Source organism: Oxyura jamaicensis, chromosome 5 (assembly GCF_011077185.1).
Source record: "Oxyura jamaicensis isolate SHBP4307 breed ruddy duck chromosome 5, BPBGC_Ojam_1.0, whole genome shotgun sequence".
NCBI lineage: Eukaryota > Metazoa > Chordata > Aves > Anseriformes > Anatidae > Oxyura > Oxyura jamaicensis.
In genome coordinates this window covers 8,987,800-9,006,805 of record NC_048897.1, presented here as the reverse complement: position 1 = coordinate 9,006,805, position 19,006 = coordinate 8,987,800, and the positions used below count along the sequence as shown (strand labels likewise).

Genomic DNA, 19,006 nt, shown 5'->3' with positions numbered 1-19,006 from the left:
GAGGCCATATGCCCTGACCACTCCTATAAGTAACAGCAGTAAAGGTTATTCATATGAAACAAAATACATGCAATGACTAATTCCATCCTCATGCATTCCAAGAGGCAACAGTTCATTTCTTAAGCAATGCATAGTAATACTTATGGTGTAAGTCTGTTCAAGTTTTGTATGTGGTCTCAAATTTTAAAGATTTTGAGGGGTAGTTCAGATGTTTTTGAATGAAATTCCAGTAGAAGTGGCTATGGTAAACATTCTGTTCAAATAGATATGGAGCTGTGTGTGCACCTAGATAAGGCATTGCAGTGTGGAGTTCATATGTGTGGATTCAGAACTTGCTGGTTTTTGATTAAGCCTTTTTTACCTTCATTTTTCTATTCTGACTTAGACTAATGTTTCTATTTGGAATGCTTATGGCGTTACCAAAGCCTGAAGTAACTTTCCTGAATTTCATAGAAATCTGTTTTTTAAGTGTTACATCTCATAAGGAGGTATGGCAAAGTGAAATGAATTGACAGACAAAGTAACATGAAACTTCTGTGGTTAATTTATTAAACGTACAGTAACTTAACCTATTTTGAGCTAAATTCAGCCTCTTTATCTGCAAGACATACTGTGTCTAGTAAAGATCTTGCTTGGAGATTAAACTGCTTTATTAAAATGCCCCCGTTTTATGCTTTTACTTGGTAATGAGATCATGCAGTTGGAATTAATGAAAATGAGTGTTAAACTTGTAAACAAGTGTTTAGTAGACCCTTGCTGGTTGCTCAGTGCGTGCGAAGGTGATGTCTACTGGTTACTGACTGGAGAATGGGCACAAGTTTTATTCTTGGATTAGATGATGGGAAAAACAAGTTCTAGAATAGACTACACAAAGCCTGCTACTTCTGCCAAAAATCAGACCAACATCAGTGTTAGATGCTTTGCTGTGAAAAGGAAGTGAAAAATAATTTTATGGCATGGGACGGTGAATATGAAAACCTTCCTCTTTTCCCTTGAAAAGTCATTGCATTTGCTCAGTTACAGAGGTTATGATATAAATGCGTGTGTGTATATGTATTTTTTTGTGAATTGTCAAGTACTGTTGACATGCTTGATGAGTAACAGAGGGGAGTGAAAACATTACTGAAACTTAAGCTATTGTCATTTAAAGATGTTTGCTGACAGGCAAAAATTCCTTAAGGGAGTCCCAGCCAAGTCCTGTTCTATGTGTGCCTTGCAGTGCACATGTGAAGGTACTAATTTCTTTTCTATCAGAGCACCACGTTCTACATCCCTAACAAGAGTGAATATGAATCTGATAATTCTATTGAATCTGTTCCAACTTTTCCTGAACTGGAGTAAAACTGGAGTAATTTAAATGGTCTTGCACACAGCAGAGATGATGAAGACCCCTGAAGGTGACATACTCCAGTTCTTGTTTTGGCTTAGTGTTTTCCACACTTAGGGGTATAGTTTTCTTACTTCTGTATTTTTTTGGAAAGTGACTCAATTTATTGTATATGATAGTATAATCAGCTAGTTATCTAGTCACTGGAAGCTCTAGATTTTTAACTGGACTCACCTCAGGGCCTAGGTGTTCTACTGTTTGTTGAAATTGTTCTACCATCTGTTCAGGAAAGCTTTACTTGAAACCTCCTCTGATTTCTCTCTGGGTTCTTCTAATATCATAGAGGCAAAAAAAAACAAACAAAAAAAAGCCACCACAAAACAAAAGAAGAAATCAATGCTACAGCCTTTCTTTTTACATAGATTTTTTCACTTCCAATAAAAGAATTGGTGATACAGGGAAAATCTATGTATTTCAGCTTGTATTGTCTGAGAGCTGCTTTGTGTGGAGAATATTGTTTTCCAAAGTAGAAGAGCCTGAATGAAGTAGAAGAGCCTGAATGAAACTGAAGTAGAAGAGCCTATTATGCCTGAAATTGACAGGCGTAATTGGTCTATTTGCTAGAGCTAGAGATGTCATACCTGACTCCTACTGGTTGAAAAAAAAAAAAAGTTCTACTGTTGATGACTTGGGTGGATTACTGCTTTGCTGTTTTTCTGTTCTGCTTGCTCCGTGAGCCCTCTTGACATTTGTATGTCAAGGTCTAGCACGCTGAGCCTTTGGTCACTCAACTATGGTTGCTCATAGGTCAGTAAGTATACATACAAACTAAATACAAATAATACCTCCCTTATTGCTAGAGCATACCCTCAAGAGGTACAATTCTGTCTCTACATGAGGCAGGCTCTCCTTATGGAAGACCTTGAATTCACCTAGATAGAAGACAGGTGAATTAGTTGTACCTGGCTTTAGAAGTTTAGTCAAGAAGAGAACAGATTTTTAGACTGTCCATGAAGGTGCCTTTTGCCCCTCTACTAACCGAGTCACCCTAGAATAGTATTTATTTTTCATTTTTCACCTTGTGTTGTAATGGAAATTTAGATGAGTTTATACTAAGAACATTAACTTCTAGATCTTTGCAGACAGACTACAGAAATCCCTCAGCTGAAAGATTAATAGACAAAAAGTCTGTGTCACAGAGACTGCTCCCAGTCACAGTTGGGAAGTCCTGACAAGAGTAGGATAAACTGGCAGGGACAAGCACAAACTAATTCCAATGCAACATTTAGTCTTAATGTGGAATGTGCAAACTTGAGAGGTTGTATTTTGTCTCTCTGACAACTATAGATCACAGAATCATTAAGGTTGGAAAAGACCTCCAAGATGATCCAGACCAACCGTCCCCCAGCCACCAATATTTCTGACCTGTATATGCTTAGCAGCTCTTGCTGACAGAACAAAACCATTCTTTCTTATATTTAGAGGCACGTAAAAACCTGAGGAAAGCTTATGTGACTCTGATAACAAAATATGTATTATTTAGGAAGAATTTCATAGTCAAAATTGACTAGTTAGATTATAGTAATCAGTGCAAAGAGATGTTCTCCCCATTTCAAACAGCTTCACTAGTCAGCTTTTCTGATAATCTTAATGGAGCAAATAATGGCTTAATTCCCAGCTATGATTTTGTTGTGCTACTGACTTCTGTTCACATGCCTTTTGTTTCTGAAGCTATAATATGCTGGAGTTTGTAGTCAGACTGACTTTGTATTCTTCTGGAACATACCCACCAACCCGTTGTAGTTGGCCTGAACTGACTAAAAGAGTCGAACAGATTCCAGACTTCCCTGCCGCTTCTGCAAAGCTGCTCTGCTGGAAGCACTGAGCTATCTCTGAGTCTCAGGCTTCTGTACTGAGACTTCAGTACCAATTCTCTCTGTCTCTGACGTTTTTTTCTGCATCTAAACATTTTTACTTAATATTTAGACAGGACAGGTCATCATGCAGCCTTTCCTAGAGATATACTAACAATTATTTTGCAACGTTATTCTGTCATCATGAGGATAATGCCTGACTGGAAACTTTGCTGCAGTCACACTAATGTAGAAATTCAGTGATTTCAGCAACATAACTTCAAGCTACAATACCTGTTTGTTTTGTTTGTTTGTTTGTTTGTTTGTTTTAACTTGTTTTGACTGATGGGCAAACTTCAGTTTGTTTGCAAAACTTAGCCAATTTTTCACTAATGCAAGCAGAAGGTCTCATCAGACTTTCTTTAGTTTGCAGTGAGTGAAAACTTCAAAAGCTTTTTTTTTTTAAAAAAAAAAAAGAAACAAAACCAATTATTGAAGCTCCTGTATAACCTCATTGTCAACTGCACATTCTAGTCTGCTTCAAGCATGAAAGAGGTTTCGTTCACCTCACTGCTAGTATTAAAATGGCTGTCATAAATGCAATAAGGAATTGCAGAAAACATTGTGAAGAAAATAAATGAATCAGACAATATACGGTGGGTTCCACAGCAACCATTTCAGTGCGTGAGGATTCTGGAATGAACAATGACAAGTAATTCAGTATTTTGCTAGCATCAGCCATTCTGAATCTTGTCCTGTGAAGTGTGTATGAACAGGTATTCAGAGGTCGCTAGTGTAACCTCTAGTACAAGTCTACCTAGCACGATAGAGCTTGTCTTCACAGCTCCTTTCTCCCCTCCTGATGGAGGAAGGTAGCAATGTAAACCACCGTGTTTCTAACTGTAAGAAAACTTGGCAGTAATGAAGCTGTTAGTTCATTAAAATAGCGTTCCCTGGTTGATATAGGTAGTTCTTCAGTTGTGTTGTATTGCTGTAGGATAAAGATGCTGATAGCACAGTTCATGAAAACCTAAGTTTTGCAAGGTATTTCATGGCTTAAGTACCAAAATAGTCAAACGTACAGACACAGTAAATTCTTTAGTTAATTGTGATGTAGGGGAGAAATGATCATAGAAGCTTCCAGCTGTGTAGAACTGTGAATCAGGCAATGATCAGAGGATCAAGGTGTTGTGAGTAAAGCAGTGTAGTAACTTCAGCCTAGGTACCTTGTGCATTACATCCTCTAAGCACAGTTTAAACAGTTCTGAATAAATACCAGTATGTGTTCAATGAGTAATGTGAGTGAAATGTGACTCAACGTTCCCTTCACGTATACTTCTTTACTTTGTGTGGATTTTAGGTGAAAAATGTCATTCAGCTGAAGACAATGACTTGACATACTCAGAAGAAAAAACAGAAACAAAAGTCAAAATTTGGTTGAAGTGAGTTTGGACAGCTTGTGTAACCGTTTGCGTCCTTGAGGGTGCGAGGAGGTGATAGCTGTGTATCTTTCTGCTGCAGGATTTCTACAGGGGCTCTGAGTTGCATGGTTCTCCCTTGCAGACTGTCCACATAAAAACAAACAGACCTTCATAATGCTTTTTTGTTTCCGCAGTTTAAGAAAGATCATTCAATTTAACACAACTCCTTTTTATGTAGCACTGACTTTTTAAAAAGTGTTTGTTAAATAGTTTGTATTAAGGCAAATGTATGATGGAGTCCCTTAAGATGAAGTCTCCTACTAAATAATTATGGAGTGTGCTGGGGCCTTGTGATAATTACCTACCTGGCAGGAGATGTAGCAGTTGGACTGGCTGAATTGCTACAACCACAGAAAGGGCTGGCTGCAAGAAGCACAGCTGGCAGTCATCTCTCCTGTCACAAGTTATGTTCTTGCTTGAGCCCAGCATTAAGAGGCTGTTATCCTTTCCTTTGTCTAGACTTCTATACTCTTCTGCATGTTCTGTTGCAGTATCTAGACCCCCCACTCCATGTAGCTGGCGTGACAGCCTCTCTCTGTAAGCATGGGAATATTACTACTCTTGTTACTCTCACGGAAGTAGCTGGCAAGCCTGTTGCCCACCTTACATTTGGGTTAAGCTGCTGCTTAAAATGCACTTGTGCTTAACAGGCTGGGATGATGTTGCACATGTCTGGAAAAACCATGCTTCTCTTGAACTGGTGCAAGGTACATCTTGGTGCTGCGCTTGGATCTGGCTTCTGTGCTCCGAGCTCAGGAGGAATCCAGGATCTCTGTACTTTAAGTGGCTTTGTCTCTTGTTTCAGCGTGAGGAAGCTGTGTTGTTAAGGTCAGTGTGTCCTTGACGGTTGCTTTAAATACTTCTGCATTTACTGAGATAAGATGCATGCAGTAAAAAGAAACTACACCAGTGTAATAAAGCAGAAGTTGTGGGAGTTGTGTGAAACAAAAAATAATCAATTTGTTTAGTTTTCAGATTATAAAATGATTTCTTCCCATGCTTGAGCTAGACTAAAAGTCTAGCTGTCAGAGTATTAATTGCTTTGTAAATGACATCTGCTTTCTTGAGTGAAAAATACCAGGTTTATTGATGTGTTGCTTAATTTTGCTGCCTCAAAGCAAAATTTGTATACTAGTGAAACTGCCCACAGATCTATATGCTGTTTCTGCAGGCAAATGAGCTTTGGTTACTGCTTGATTCAGGCTTGTTCTTTTTTCCAGATCTGACAATAGAGCTCTTTTTTTTTTTATTTTTTTTTTATTTTTTTCTTGTTGCTTAATGGGTTTTGTGTTAGAAGAGTAGCTGCTGGATTTAAGATATCCTAGTGTATCTGAGCTTTGGCTTGTGCAGAAGAAGGAACACCAATGACAGTTGGTAATATCTATTTTTGTTTTTAACTCCAGCTTATTTGCTTTCCCAAGACTGACCAAGCTGTCCCAAACTACACAGTAATCCATAATAAGTCCAAGCCTCTAAATACGTGTTTTAAACAGCTGCGTAACAGGGGATTGCTTTCCTGCCATGCTGTGTAAGCAGCCTTCCATTATTTAAGATGGGTCTGGTGTTTAACTCACACTACTTTCATATGCCTCTTAGACAAGTGGGAGACAATCTGACAGTAAAATAATAGTGTCTTCACTGACAAAGTGAATTGTTAGAAGCAAAATCTGGCTTCAAATATCAACTGAGTTGTAGGAACGCTCTAGTAATACTGTTTTGGTGGTAGTAGTAGTTGCTAAATACCACCTTATGGATCGGTATGGGTTGTCAGTCACAAATATTCAGCCTTTTGGTTAGAGGGCTTGGACTGTATCACACTCACAGGAAGATAAATTTTGTCATGCCTTAAAGTTCAGATACATCCATAAAAAGCAACTTCATTTTTTGGCTTCCAAGCGAGGAGCAGGCCTTCTGTTACAGTAACCTGCTGGACTGCTGTGCCAGCTGCACAAACAGGTCAGTGTCTGAAGTTACACAGCTGAAGTAATCTAAGGAGGAAGCGCACTGAATGCAGAGGAGCACTTAAGGATGTGTTTTGTATAGGCCATGACTGAAGTTCTAAGGTATACCTAGACTTTGAGATAGCAGTCGACTGTCAGGCTGCTAGTGGGACTAGACTTGTCAGGCTTCCTCACTCTGTCCCCCAGTGAGCACCCTACAGGACCAAACTGCCTTCCTGCACCCTCTGGCTGGTAGCAGGCTCTGTATCTGTTGTAGCAGGGTGGTTTTTAAGTGTACAGAGTAAGATTCAAAAGCAAATTCTGTGTTTTAACTCGTTATCCAAGTCATGGACAGAAGGTGCTGCCTGGGAACCAAAAGGTCTTGTAAAGCATTTGTGCCTTATTCTTCCCTTTTGGAAGGCTGCCTGAAAGAGATCTAGCAAACTTTTCAGGGAAAGCAAGTAGTCTTTGAAATGCCCACTGTGCTCAAAACCTGCTGACGTGTGTTCTGGATCCTTCCTGTTTCTGCTGACTTGATTTGCAGTACTTGCAAATGTTCGTGGAAGCATTTGAAAATGAGCTGAGTTGAAAGAAATGATTGTGTATTGCAATAAAGATAACACAGAATGTGCAAAACTTCCTTCTGCTTTTGTTTTTAGGATGTTTGCTTGGGGCTGGGAAGGGCTGTGCTATTTTAGCATGGACTTCAGCAAGAAGGCTTGTTAGTGATGTTTAAAATAGTGTCTTTAAACTCAGTAAATGCCACATAGGTGGAGAGGAATTGAACAGTTAAAATTTCAATAAGAATCTGAAGCAAAGGCTTCTTCAAAGCACGATTGAATTTAGATGAGCATAGTGAGACCTTTGACTGCAATGCTATTTTTTTGAATTGCACAGCTAATTAAATGGTATTTTTTAAAAAAGGGGGGGGTGGTAGTAGATGGAAATAACATACTGGGGACTAATAAAGCTTTAAAGAGAGATCTAATGGCTGACTTAATTTAAGCTTTCTTCTTAATCACAACTTTCAGATTGCTTGTGCTGTATATAAGGGACAGAGGCCTTTGAAAGTAGGCATGACATACTTTTTTTCTTGTCTTAAGGAAAAGTGCTTCAGGTACCAATTTTACAGCACTGTTCTTTGTTAGCACATGATATAGAAGGAAGCTGCTAAAAAGCAGCTTTGTTAGTAGGATGATGATGTTTTGAGGCTTGACTGCATGGCGTAACTTCTATCAAAGATGCCTGAAATACCTGATGATTCAAGGCCATTGTTAATCTGAGTGCTACCAATGGTGGTAGCTTGGAAGAATATAACTCTTTAAATACCTGGATCCTGAACCTGAAAAAAAGGAATTGGCAAGTCAAAGACAAATACTTTGTTGTGAAAGCCAGTCCAGTTCTGAGCATACATACTTTCCTCTGCTCATGTTTTTCATTTAAAAAAGTGGATTGCAGTGTTCTATACTCCCTCTTCTTTTCTGATCTCAAAACGCAACAGCAGAGCCATTTGGGAAAATTAGAGAATGGGTTTTATACCTGGAACTTCTGTGTAATGCTGTGCTAACAGGCAGCAACAATTGAGTCTTGGACTTGGTCTTGCAGGCTCAGGTTTCTTCCACTTATGGTAAAGTAGATATGAAGCTACTTTCTGACACCTTTCGGTCTATCTGTATCTCTGAGAGAAGTAACTAGTGATAGCAATGCTATTAAATACCATAGCAAGTCCTCAATTACATAGATCTCAGCCACTAGGGGAACAGAGGCTTAAACGGGTTCAGGGTGTTTAGTGTCCCCTTCTGTGAATCATAATTGTATCTGGTAATGGGATCCAGCATCACCTGTTCTTTAAATCATTCACCTGGAAACAGTTGGCTTGTCACTAGCTGGCAAGTGCTTATCACGAAGTAATATAAAGCCCCTCTGGCTTGTGCATTGATTCTTTCTTTCCCTTTCAGATCTCTTGCAGAAAACAAATTGAAAATCTAATGCTAAGAGCCTGTAGAAACCTTTCTTATGGTAGCAGCTGAAAAATGTTTAAAAGTTGTCACTCTGCCTTTTTGTGTGTGGGTGTATATGTATATAATACATTCTGCCTCTCGTAAGTAAGGTGTCTTTGATTTACACGGTTCTTTTCCTTTACAATGATGCAATGGGAGGAGGTTTCTGCTGTTGAGTACCATTTTATCAGGAAAATAATATAATATGAAGCATTCCTTTCCCAAGTTACAAATGCAGAAAGCTTTATTCTTCTACTGCTTAAGCTGTAGTTTGACAACCACAGTGGATAGACGTACATGGCTGGGTATGTTTTTCCCTCGGGTCATACTACTTCCGAAGAAGGAAAGAAATTGATTTTTTTTTTTACTTAATCTGGATGTCTTGTTCTGTTTTGTCTAATGTTAATTTGGGTATCTAGTAAAGCAAACAGGCCAGGATTCATTTGGCTGCTGACTCAGCAGCAAAATAGCCTTATGGCAGCAAACTGTATGTGTGACTCAAAGAAAACATGATTTGGGCCAGTTTTCTGCAGAGCTGGCTGCAGTGAGAGGTTCCTGACAGGATCCAGCATAGCAGGACTTCATTTCTATGAGTATCTTAGGTAACGCTGCTCCATGTGTTTAAGGGAGTTGTGACCTGCTGGATTCCACAGTATGGACATAAAGGCAGCTTTTCTATGCTTAGCATAAAAATAGCTTCAAGCTTCAAAAACCTTATTTTTATACATAACTGGTACATTGTCATTAAAAAGGGAAACAACCCAAATCCTGTAAGATCAACTGCTGTCTAAAGACTAGGATTTAAAGGGTATCACCATCCATATTAAAACTGCAATTTTGTGCTTATATTTTGTTTCTCTTTTAAAATGAATCTAAATAAAATAAATTCCTAGCTTTCATGAAAGTGTAGAAGAACATCGCCGTTGTAAAGATGTAAAGATTTTTAGGCCTGGTTAGGTCAGAGATGTGGATCTCTTGCATTTTTTTTTCAATGTAGAGTGAATAAAAGCTCAAATAATAACTTAAAATGTGAGATTTAAGTACTGCAGTAATTTTCTTACTTACCTTTCTGCTGAAAATGTGGAAATATTCAGTGATTTGCCTCTATTGTACACTTGCACGTGGTCATATATGTTGCATATGGGACGATATGCCTGAGATTGTAAAACCCAACAGTACATTAAATTTTCATTTATTGTTCACTGAATGCTAATGCATTTTCTATTTCGTAGCATAATAGATTGTGAATCAAATGCCAATCTTCATTACTAGGTACACCTATGTCTTGTTACTGTGTATGAGATACATGACATTTCAGTGGAATCCTCCCCCAGTTCGGGGGGAAAGCAGATCTAGGAACAATGGTTTAATTGTGTTTTGTTTTGTTTTGTTTTCCCCCCTTGCTTTCTAGGAGACAAGGCTCTGGATGGTTACAGTAAGAAAAAATATGTTTGCAAGCTGCTTTTCATCTTTCTCTTGGGCCATGACATTGACTTTGGTCACATGGAGGCTGTAAACCTGCTCAGTTCCAATAGATACACAGAAAAACAAATTGTGAGTAACTCCATCTCTGCAAAAGATGAACCATTCTAACAGCCTGCCTCAGCTGTAGAGTCGGCAAAACAATTTTCCTCCCTCTATCAAATGAAAGCCTTGTGTTGGACCTAGCAGTGATTTTAAAAATGTAAACACCTTTGTGTACTAGGAATATTGCTTTATTAAGTGACTTGAGAGGCATTGCTGTACTGTGTAAGTAAATTCCACTAATTGTAACTGCTAAAATATGTACTCTGTAAGGTTATTACTCCTGCTAGGTAACTGCCTTGAGCCTTGCAAGCAGGTAGAAATAGAGACTTCAGAGAAACGTTACCTATTGCTAACAAACTATAATGCAAGCATGAGTTCCACTGCAAGTGCTATGTACTGGCTAGCTGTACAATACTTGAACCAGAATAGGCAAGTAACCTTTAATTTTCAGAATCTCTTTAAATTTTCCTAGGTAAGGTCATATTTATCACAAAGGTGTAGCTTCCTACAGTCTAAACAATAAACCAAATTCTTCATTTGCTTACAATTCAAGTATCCTTTTCATCCAAAATGATCTTTTGAGCCTGTGCTGAAAGAGATTGATAGGCCTTGAGCCATCTTTCTCTAAAACCTGATAAATAACAGAAACATTAAACTAATTAATCCGCGCTTCATCTTTCTAGCCTTTGCTCTGGTGTCTAAATATCTTTCTGCACATACATTCGGTATTGGAAAAGAACTATATGTCTCAAAGTATTAGTTGTGGCATTAACAGAGAACATAACATGTCAGCTAAAATCAGTTTTCCTTTTCACTTTTTCCTGAAATGCAGGGATATCTCTTTATCTCCGTACTAGTGAACTCTAACAGTGAGCTGATCCGCTTAATAAACAACGCGATCAAGAATGATCTGGCAAGCCGCAACCCCACCTTCATGGGGCTAGCTCTGCATTGTATTGCTAACGTGGGTAGCCGGGAGATGGCGGAAGCATTTGCTGGAGAAATTCCAAAAATACTTGTAGCTGGGTAGGTATGACGTGCCTCCTTCAAACAAAACACCAGTAAACCTTTTCAGTGACTCAGTTCAACAGAAGTGGCTGAATCCATGCTTTGAGGTACTGTGCTTGCAGTACAGATGGTGACAGTCTCCAGTAACTGCAGATATTCTGGTATACCTGAGCATGGTGTGGCTTGTATAAGTCTACAAATACAACATGGGAAATTAAGACTGTCAACATCTTGTATAGGCTTTGTGTAGCAAACAATTTTTGTTCTATATAAATGCATGGTAATGAATGCCTCTGAAATGTCTGTTTTACTTCCCTTACCTCTCTTGATGGAAAGAAGAGAAGTAAATGAACCTAAATAGAAGCTTAAACTATAAATCATGTTATAAAAGCTTTTAAAAATATTCCTGACATAATGAATGTGAGAATATTCTGCAGAGTGACAGTTCTTGCCTCCTCCGTTGCCCATGTGAATAGCAGTTCCAGTAAATAGCAAGTAGTCACAGCCAAATCTCTAACTTTCTCTTTTTGTTGATACGAAGTCTCTGAACAGACTAGGTAAATGTCTGGAACTGTAGTTAACTAAACCTGTAATAAAGCTTGTAATTGCAGGGCTATTTTGTTTTGAAACTTATTTTGAAGATGCATTCTGGGGCCCAGGCAGGCTTGCTGCTGTCTTGTCCTATTGTGTCTTTGCCTGGGTGCTGTTCCCCATGCAGCATAGCAGAGAGAACAGTGTAATGATGAGTCACAGCTTTAATAAGCTACTGTTAAGTTCCAAAAATTTCATTTAGGGTCATCAGTCACAGAGCACAGTACCTTCAGTTCAGACTTGTTTGAACTTTGAACTTTTTATGTTCTGAGATCAGTCTTCAGGGCCTTGAAGAAGTTGGGGGCAAGGGTTTTGGCAGGGGAGGTGGGGAGGGGGTTGGTGTTTGTTTGGTTTTTGGTTTTGAACTGTGATCCCACATGATCTCATGGAAAGTTGGTTAACTTCATAAAGAACAAGTAGACTGAACTTCTTTGGAAGTTTCTGAACATTTAACCAAGATCACACAGTTTAAACTGCCTCTTAAAACTTTCAGTGCTAATGCTCTATAATTATTTTAGCTGTTATGACAAATGCAATATATTTAAAACAAACAAACAAAACCACACCACCACTAATTCCCTATTTTGTGAAAGGGAGCTTTGTGAACTAGAGCAGTAGCATGCTTCTCCTAAAATAGTCAATTCCTTTGCCAGCAGTATGGATGGCTAGGTGAATAGACTTGTGGGTTGCGTGCTTGGTAATAGACAGGTAACTTGCATGCTAGCTGTTGAGTAGTTAATGATTCATGCCTGACATGCAGAACCTATCAGGAGATGCAGCTGTGCTCGCATACATAATGTGTTGGATCTTAACTATTTGACTTGAGTCCATATTTGACTTGAGTCCATTTGAAAGAAGCTCGTGCTTGTGGTACTTCAGTGAGAGCTTGACTCAATTAGGAGCTCTGATGATGAACCTTCAGCTCTGATGAAAAGATGCGAGAAGTCTCTCTAAGTAGCAAAGGATCATTATAGAGGCTACTAAGGGTATGTAACGTTTGAAAACTTGACTAGTTAAACTTACTGGTCAAATTTAACAACAGATACTGTAACACAGGAAAAACTTATTTAGCAAACTTCTGTTGAAAAGTTGCTACCACGCTAATGCAAAGATTAGCATAGTACTGCTATCCTGTGAGTATTGCTGTGGCTTTAATTTGGGTTTAAGATATAGTGGTTATGTCTTGCAGAGATACTATGGATAGTGTAAAGCAGAGTGCTGCCTTATGCTTGCTGCGTTTGTATAGAACTTCTCCTGACCTTGTCCCCATGGGAGACTGGACGTCCAGAGTGGTACATCTCCTCAATGACCAGCACTTGGTAAATCAACTTAGTTATGTTTCTTTGGCCTATTCTATGTAGAGAACACTACCACTTCAGCTGTTAAGTATGTTATGAATTTATTTCCTCTAGTGTTTTTCAACCAATTGGGCTGTTGTTTACTTAAGGCTTGCATAAAGAGTTGGAAGGAAAAGTTGTTCTCTTATTAATTGCTGTATATATTAATTTCTAATAAAGTCTTGCTTACCTTAATTATCCCTGGAAGTAAAAGGAATGGTATGCACAAGTTCTTTATTTGGTCTGACTGTAAATCCTGTGCCTTGTGATCCTAAGTCATATGTATGTATCAGTAATACTGATTGTCTTAGTATTAAACTGGGACTTAAATGCAAGACCTGACTTGTTAGTGCTTGGAATTCACTGTCCTCTGGTATCCATGTTTTCATTCTTACCTGCTGGTTCAAAAAAGCCCTATTCTTCTAGATAAAAGGCTCTATATTTTTCCTGTCTGTCTACTTTAGGAAGAAGTCTATTTAGATCCATTCTTCAGCAGTAATGGAAGCAATTTAGTCCTCAGTAATATAGAATGTTTGTATTTTACAAAGTCCTCTCTTCATGTTGGGTTTCCAGACTCTGCACACATGGCTGTGTCATATTGTTGAAGGTCCTATCCAGATTTAAAGATTTGTAATTTGTCTAGCTGTTTGCAAAATAAAGGGCTTTTTAATATGGGCCTTTGTCGTGGGGATTAACTTTGTTTTTGTTGTATATTAAAAGTTGCTTCAAGTAAAAGGTGGTGTTAATAAACAGCATCCTAAACTTTTATTAAAATGATTGTACAGTTATCTTTTTCTTTTTAGGGTGTGGTTACTGCAGCTACAAGTCTGATCACCACTTTGGCACAGAAGAACCCAGAAGAGTTTAAAACTTCTGTCTCCTTGGCGGTGTCTAGATTAAGCAGAGTGAGTCCAATGATAACCCTGACAGTAACTCATTGTTGCTTAATTCACTTGGCTTTCTAGGTCAGATTAGCTTACTGTTGCTTATTTATTCAGCTTTCTAGGTCAGTTTAGTCCACCTTAAGCAGTTAAGATGATTCGGTTTCACTTCATGCATCTGGTTTTGTTCTAATGTTTGTTGCTTACCTGGACAGAAAACTGTTTTAGCTTGCCCAAACTTTTTTTTGGTGTAGTCCTTGTGATATTGCATGTGTGTGTAGCAAAATGGTCTCTCAGCTACTTCTATATTCCACAATCCCAATGATGCAGTTGATTTTTTTTTTAATCCTCTTTTTATGTTGCTATAACACCAAAGAGCACTTGGATCAAGGGCTGGTTCTGCAAATTTCTACACAGAACCCTTGAAAATTACAGCCTATGCTCTTAAGTTTATTTAAGGTTCTTACAAGATGAGTTGTCTTCATATTTCCACTTCTGAGCTGCTGCTAGAATAATATTCATAGGTATTTGATATTCTGTAAATGGGTGTAAGGAAGCGGGGACATGGAGTGCAGGGAGAGGAGCAGAGACATTTCCATACAAATGCAGTCTCCAAGTTAGTATCTTCATGCTGGATAACATACATTACTGTTTTATTTTAGTCTCTGGAAGGTATGCAAGACATGGGAGGATATTACTTCGCACGTGTTTTAAGGTTCCGTTTATGTAGTCTTATATCCAAAATAAATTGCATACAGTTCAGAGATACTTCATTTCTCTTCAGATCTGAAGATTTTGTGTAATACTTAAAAGCAAGGGAGTCCTGAGGGAAGTGCATAGCTATTCTGTAAAGGAGCAGCAAGAATTAGACAGAATTTCTTTGAGCAGAGCTACCAGACTCATGCTTACCCTAGAATCAAAGGTGGAAAAGAAATCCATGAACAGGAGTGCTCCCTCTGAAACCTAATTTATTCTTGTCACACTTCTCTCTATTCATATAAACCTGTTCTGTGAAACCTATTGGTTCTTTGCTGTGGAGTAGGAATAGTAATGAAAGTGTTAGTTCAGTGTGCCATAGAGTTTTGTATTTGAAATTCCAAGTTCACCTGTCAATGGTCAATCAAGTATAACATTGTATTTAGGCTTTCTGTTGGCTGAATCTATGAATTGCTGAATCAAAGAAAGTCAAGCTTCTAGTCAAACATTTAGATGCTATGAGATGGTCGTCTTAATTCTTAAGAAAAACAAGTATGCTTTCAGGAAGAAACTGTCTACTGCTGTATGATTAGTGAACTTGCTGGTACACTTGATAGTATGACAATTTGCACCTAATTAACCTACTTTATTAAACATTTCCAGTGACACAGTTTTGTAAGCCTCTGTCAAAGGTGACCTACAGTGTTCTTGGGGTGCTTGTCATGATTGCAAGTCACTTAACTTCAGTAGCTGAGGTGCTGTCTGCTTATTTTACAGATTGTAACTTCTGCATCAACAGATCTTCAGGACTATACATATTACTTTGTTCCTGCTCCTTGGCTATCTGTGAAACTTCTGAGGCTCTTGCAGTGCTACCCACCTCCAGGTAATGCACAAATCACAACAGTGGTCATCTCTAATGCAGTGCATTATCTCCAAAGGGCTGTTGTGCTGTGTTGTGTGACCATAACTTGGAGTGCAAGCCCTGTGTTGTAAGGCAAGGATACAGAAGCCTGTTCTTCCAAGCATTTCAGATTGCTCTGAGCTATTATGTTTATTTTGAATTATGTTGTTTAATTTTAAAGTGTCAAACCATCTTGCAATCTGCAAATCACTTGCAACAGCTGTTTTAAGTATACATTAATGATATCAACTATATTATAGCTTTGAAATATATTCCAGTGCAGATTGTGTTCAGATTTTTCTCTTACTTAAGTTAGAAGTGTGGTTTAGACTTCCTGCTAACTGTACACTGTGGTTGGGGGTGGAGCAGATGAACTGTTTAATGTGTCAGAATATTTCAGTTTAATCTCTGCATTTAGCAAGGTGGAAGGCCTAAGATAGGAATTAGGGTGTTGAGCAGAGTGAAGTTGTCCAACGGCTTGTTCTTCTCCAGAAGACCCTGCGGTACGTGGTCGTCTCACAGAATGCCTGGAAACTATTCTTAACAAAGCACAGGAGCCACCAAAGTCAAAGAAAGTACAACACTCAAATGCGAAGAATGCTGTGCTGTTTGAGGCGATAAGTTTAATTATACATCACGACAGGTGAGCTGTGAAAACAGTTCTATTACAACAGGATTTTTTGAAATGAAAAGCCAAGGCTTTTCACTGAACACTGAACAGATTTTTAATAGCTGGGGAGAAACAGAATATGAAGTTGCTTGGTAGGTTGGAACACAACCACAGCAATGGGATAGAATGTTAATGAATGGTGTCACTGTCAGGATATTTTTTATTTCTTTATTTCTTGCCTTTTTGGGGATATTTTGTATTGAGCCCACCACTTAAAGCCATTGGCAAAGACTTGCTCACAGTATCTGAATTTTCATTTCACCAGCCGAACATTCTAGCAGACACCTTCTGAGGCACTTTAAGAAATTTGCACTGCAGAAATAGTATTCCGTATTTGATGTTCTTGAATCTGTTGCTATTAACCCTTTCACTTTCTCTCCTGTTCTGTGCAGTGAGCCAAATCTACTAGTCCGTGCCTGTAACCAGCTAGGTCAGTTCTTGCAGCACCGAGAAACTAATTTGCGTTACCTAGCACTGGAAAGCATGTGCACGCTTGCCAGCTCTGAATTCTCACATGAGGCTGTGAAAACACACATAGAAACTGTTATCAATGCATTAAAGGTAAATATTAAGTGTGCAGTCTGTTCTGAGTCTCTTCTCCCATTCCCACGTCCCATCTTTCACCTTCCCCCCAACCTTATCCTCCAAGCTCCTCATCCCTGGTTAGGCTAAGTTATACTCGGGGACCAAGGGAGTTATTTTCCGTAATCATAATGTGATGGCAACAATAGAGGTCAGCATTAGTTTATTTCTGCAGCTTATAAGTGAATCTTTTATTTGTAGCTGTGGCCCCTGTAACAGTATGGTACCCTCCTCAAGATGTAGAGCAAAGTTGAAATGGTGAAATACAAGACAGAATGCTAAGGAAGACTTTGTCCTGATACTGGTATCAGACATTTTACCTTCACTGCAGTAGCTGATGGGGAGCAGCTTCCACTGTAGCATGTGCCATTTTCCAAAAGCTGAGAAACCAGAAAGACAAATTCTCAGGTCAAGTTTACATGAAAAAGCAGAAGTCAAGAGGACGACAGTTTTTCTTGAACATTTACTTGCACAGTTCGGTGTTTACATGCATTGTTTCTTTCTGAGCTCATATTGTAGCATGTTAATACATTTGTCTAACCTTAAAATATGTGTCTGTTTCAGCTGAGCTTCTGTTGATTTGAGGCAACTTTAAACTTAAACCTGGTAGAATTTGGCAATTTCAGCCAGTTATTAGTTAAATTATGGCCAGTGGCGACAGTTACCTGATACAAACTCATTCATAGAAGTTCATTGTGCATATGAAAAATTATTAAAATTTGTTTGTTTTAAATTGAATTTTATTAAGTTTCTTGTCTACAGTAAGTTGCATGTTTTCCAAATAAAAGTGAGATCTTTTGACCCTTTGCTTGTGTCCTTTTGCAGACTGAAAGAGATGTGAGTGTACGACAAAGAGCTGTAGATCTCCTGTATGCAATGTGTGATCGAAGCAATGCCCAACAGATTGTGGCTGAAATGCTGAATTATTTGGAGACTGCTGATTATTCCATTAGAGAAGAAATTGTGAGATTTTTGTAGTTCCTTAATTTTTCATAGTTGGCTTTGGTACCATATATATATCATTTATTGATTGGGGTGTTATTTGTTGTAGAGATTTTTGACTGATTTAAAAAAAAAAACAAACCACAGGTGTAGGTCTGAGAGTTATGTACTTCTCCAGTCAACTGTCTAATAGCTTCAAAAACTAGTGTTTTATCTACTTATTTGTAGGCAGAACTTCACACTTTGTATGCTCTGAAGACGTTATTTCAATCTAAGGATTCCCCATAACAATGCCTTATGATCACCTAAAAGGGAGGCACGATGTCTGTCTCCTTCATCCCAGCAGAAGAAAAAGTGCAAAAGGCGCTACCCAATTAATGGCATTCCTTGAATGGTAGCCAAAATCTATGCTTACAGTAATTATTTAGCTTTACTAAGTACTAAATTTTCTGGATCAGAGAAATGAACAGAAAATACGATGTTAGTTGCTTTACCTTTTGTACTTGTTGATGATGTTGGCAATCTATCCTGACTTAAGAGTCAAAAGTGAATTTCATCCTGTTAATTTAGTACTCCTAAAAAAATACGCCACTTCAAATATAAATGAGACCGAGTTATGTTGCCATCTCTTCCTATGCAAATTGTTTTCTTCAGGGTATAGGAATCTGAGACCTGAAAAAAGCAGCTATATTTTTGTGGCTCTGGCCTGTACTACCTTGAGTGTCCAATTTTTTTAACAACTCTTCAATGTCTTAATTAGTGCAGCATATTCAAATGTGTTATTAGGAAAATAACAGCTGGTGTGTTCTGACATCAAATCTCAATGTTTGTCTTTTGCCTTTGCTGTGGGAATAAGTTAGCTAGCAGATGCATCTGAAACTGAGGCTTTTGGGCTACCTACCGTATGGTATCACTGGGTGTATATAAAAGTGAATCTTGATACGAAGGTTATAGTAGAAGTTAGTCAACCTTAATTCTCTTATGTGTATACAGGTACTGAAAGTTGCAATTCTAGCTGAGAAGTATGCAGTGGATTATACCTGGTATGTGGATACAATATTAAATCTGATTCGCATCGCCGGTGACTATGTCAGTGAAGAAGTATGGTACCGAGTTATTCAGATTGTCATCAACAGAGACGATGTTCAAGGGTATGCAGCAAAGACCGTTTTTGAGGTGAGAATAACTGGAGTGATTAGTAAGGAAACTATATTACCTGGAAAATAATCAAAATGTAGTAAAAATAGAAGTAAAAATGTAAAACATT

At 38.4% G+C, this 19,006-nt stretch overlaps 1 protein-coding gene across 4 annotated transcripts in view; it reads left to right on the top strand.

Moving 5' to 3' along the window:
* The window catches only part of AP2A2 (adaptor related protein complex 2 subunit alpha 2), a 49,267-nt gene that overhangs the window by 14,992 nt on the left and 15,269 nt on the right, over positions 1 to 19,006 (top strand). For 2 of the 4 annotated variants that reach the window (XM_035329218.1, XM_035329220.1), the window contains exons 3-11: positions 10,013 to 10,155; positions 10,961 to 11,154; positions 12,917 to 13,046; positions 13,868 to 13,969; positions 15,419 to 15,527; positions 16,041 to 16,188; positions 16,608 to 16,776; positions 17,623 to 17,760; positions 18,733 to 18,915. In XM_035329218.1, coding sequence (XP_035185109.1) covers positions 10,013 to 10,155; positions 10,961 to 11,154; positions 12,917 to 13,046; positions 13,868 to 13,969; positions 15,419 to 15,527; positions 16,041 to 16,188; positions 16,608 to 16,776; positions 17,623 to 17,760; positions 18,733 to 18,915 — 1,316 coding nt within the window. Of the gene's footprint in view, positions 1 to 10,012; positions 10,156 to 10,960; positions 11,155 to 12,916; positions 13,047 to 13,867; positions 13,970 to 15,418; positions 15,528 to 16,037; positions 16,189 to 16,607; positions 16,777 to 17,622; positions 17,761 to 18,732; positions 18,916 to 19,006 lie in introns of all 4 variants that reach the window. The other 2 variants (XM_035329217.1, XM_035329219.1) reach the window with 1 other exon arrangement.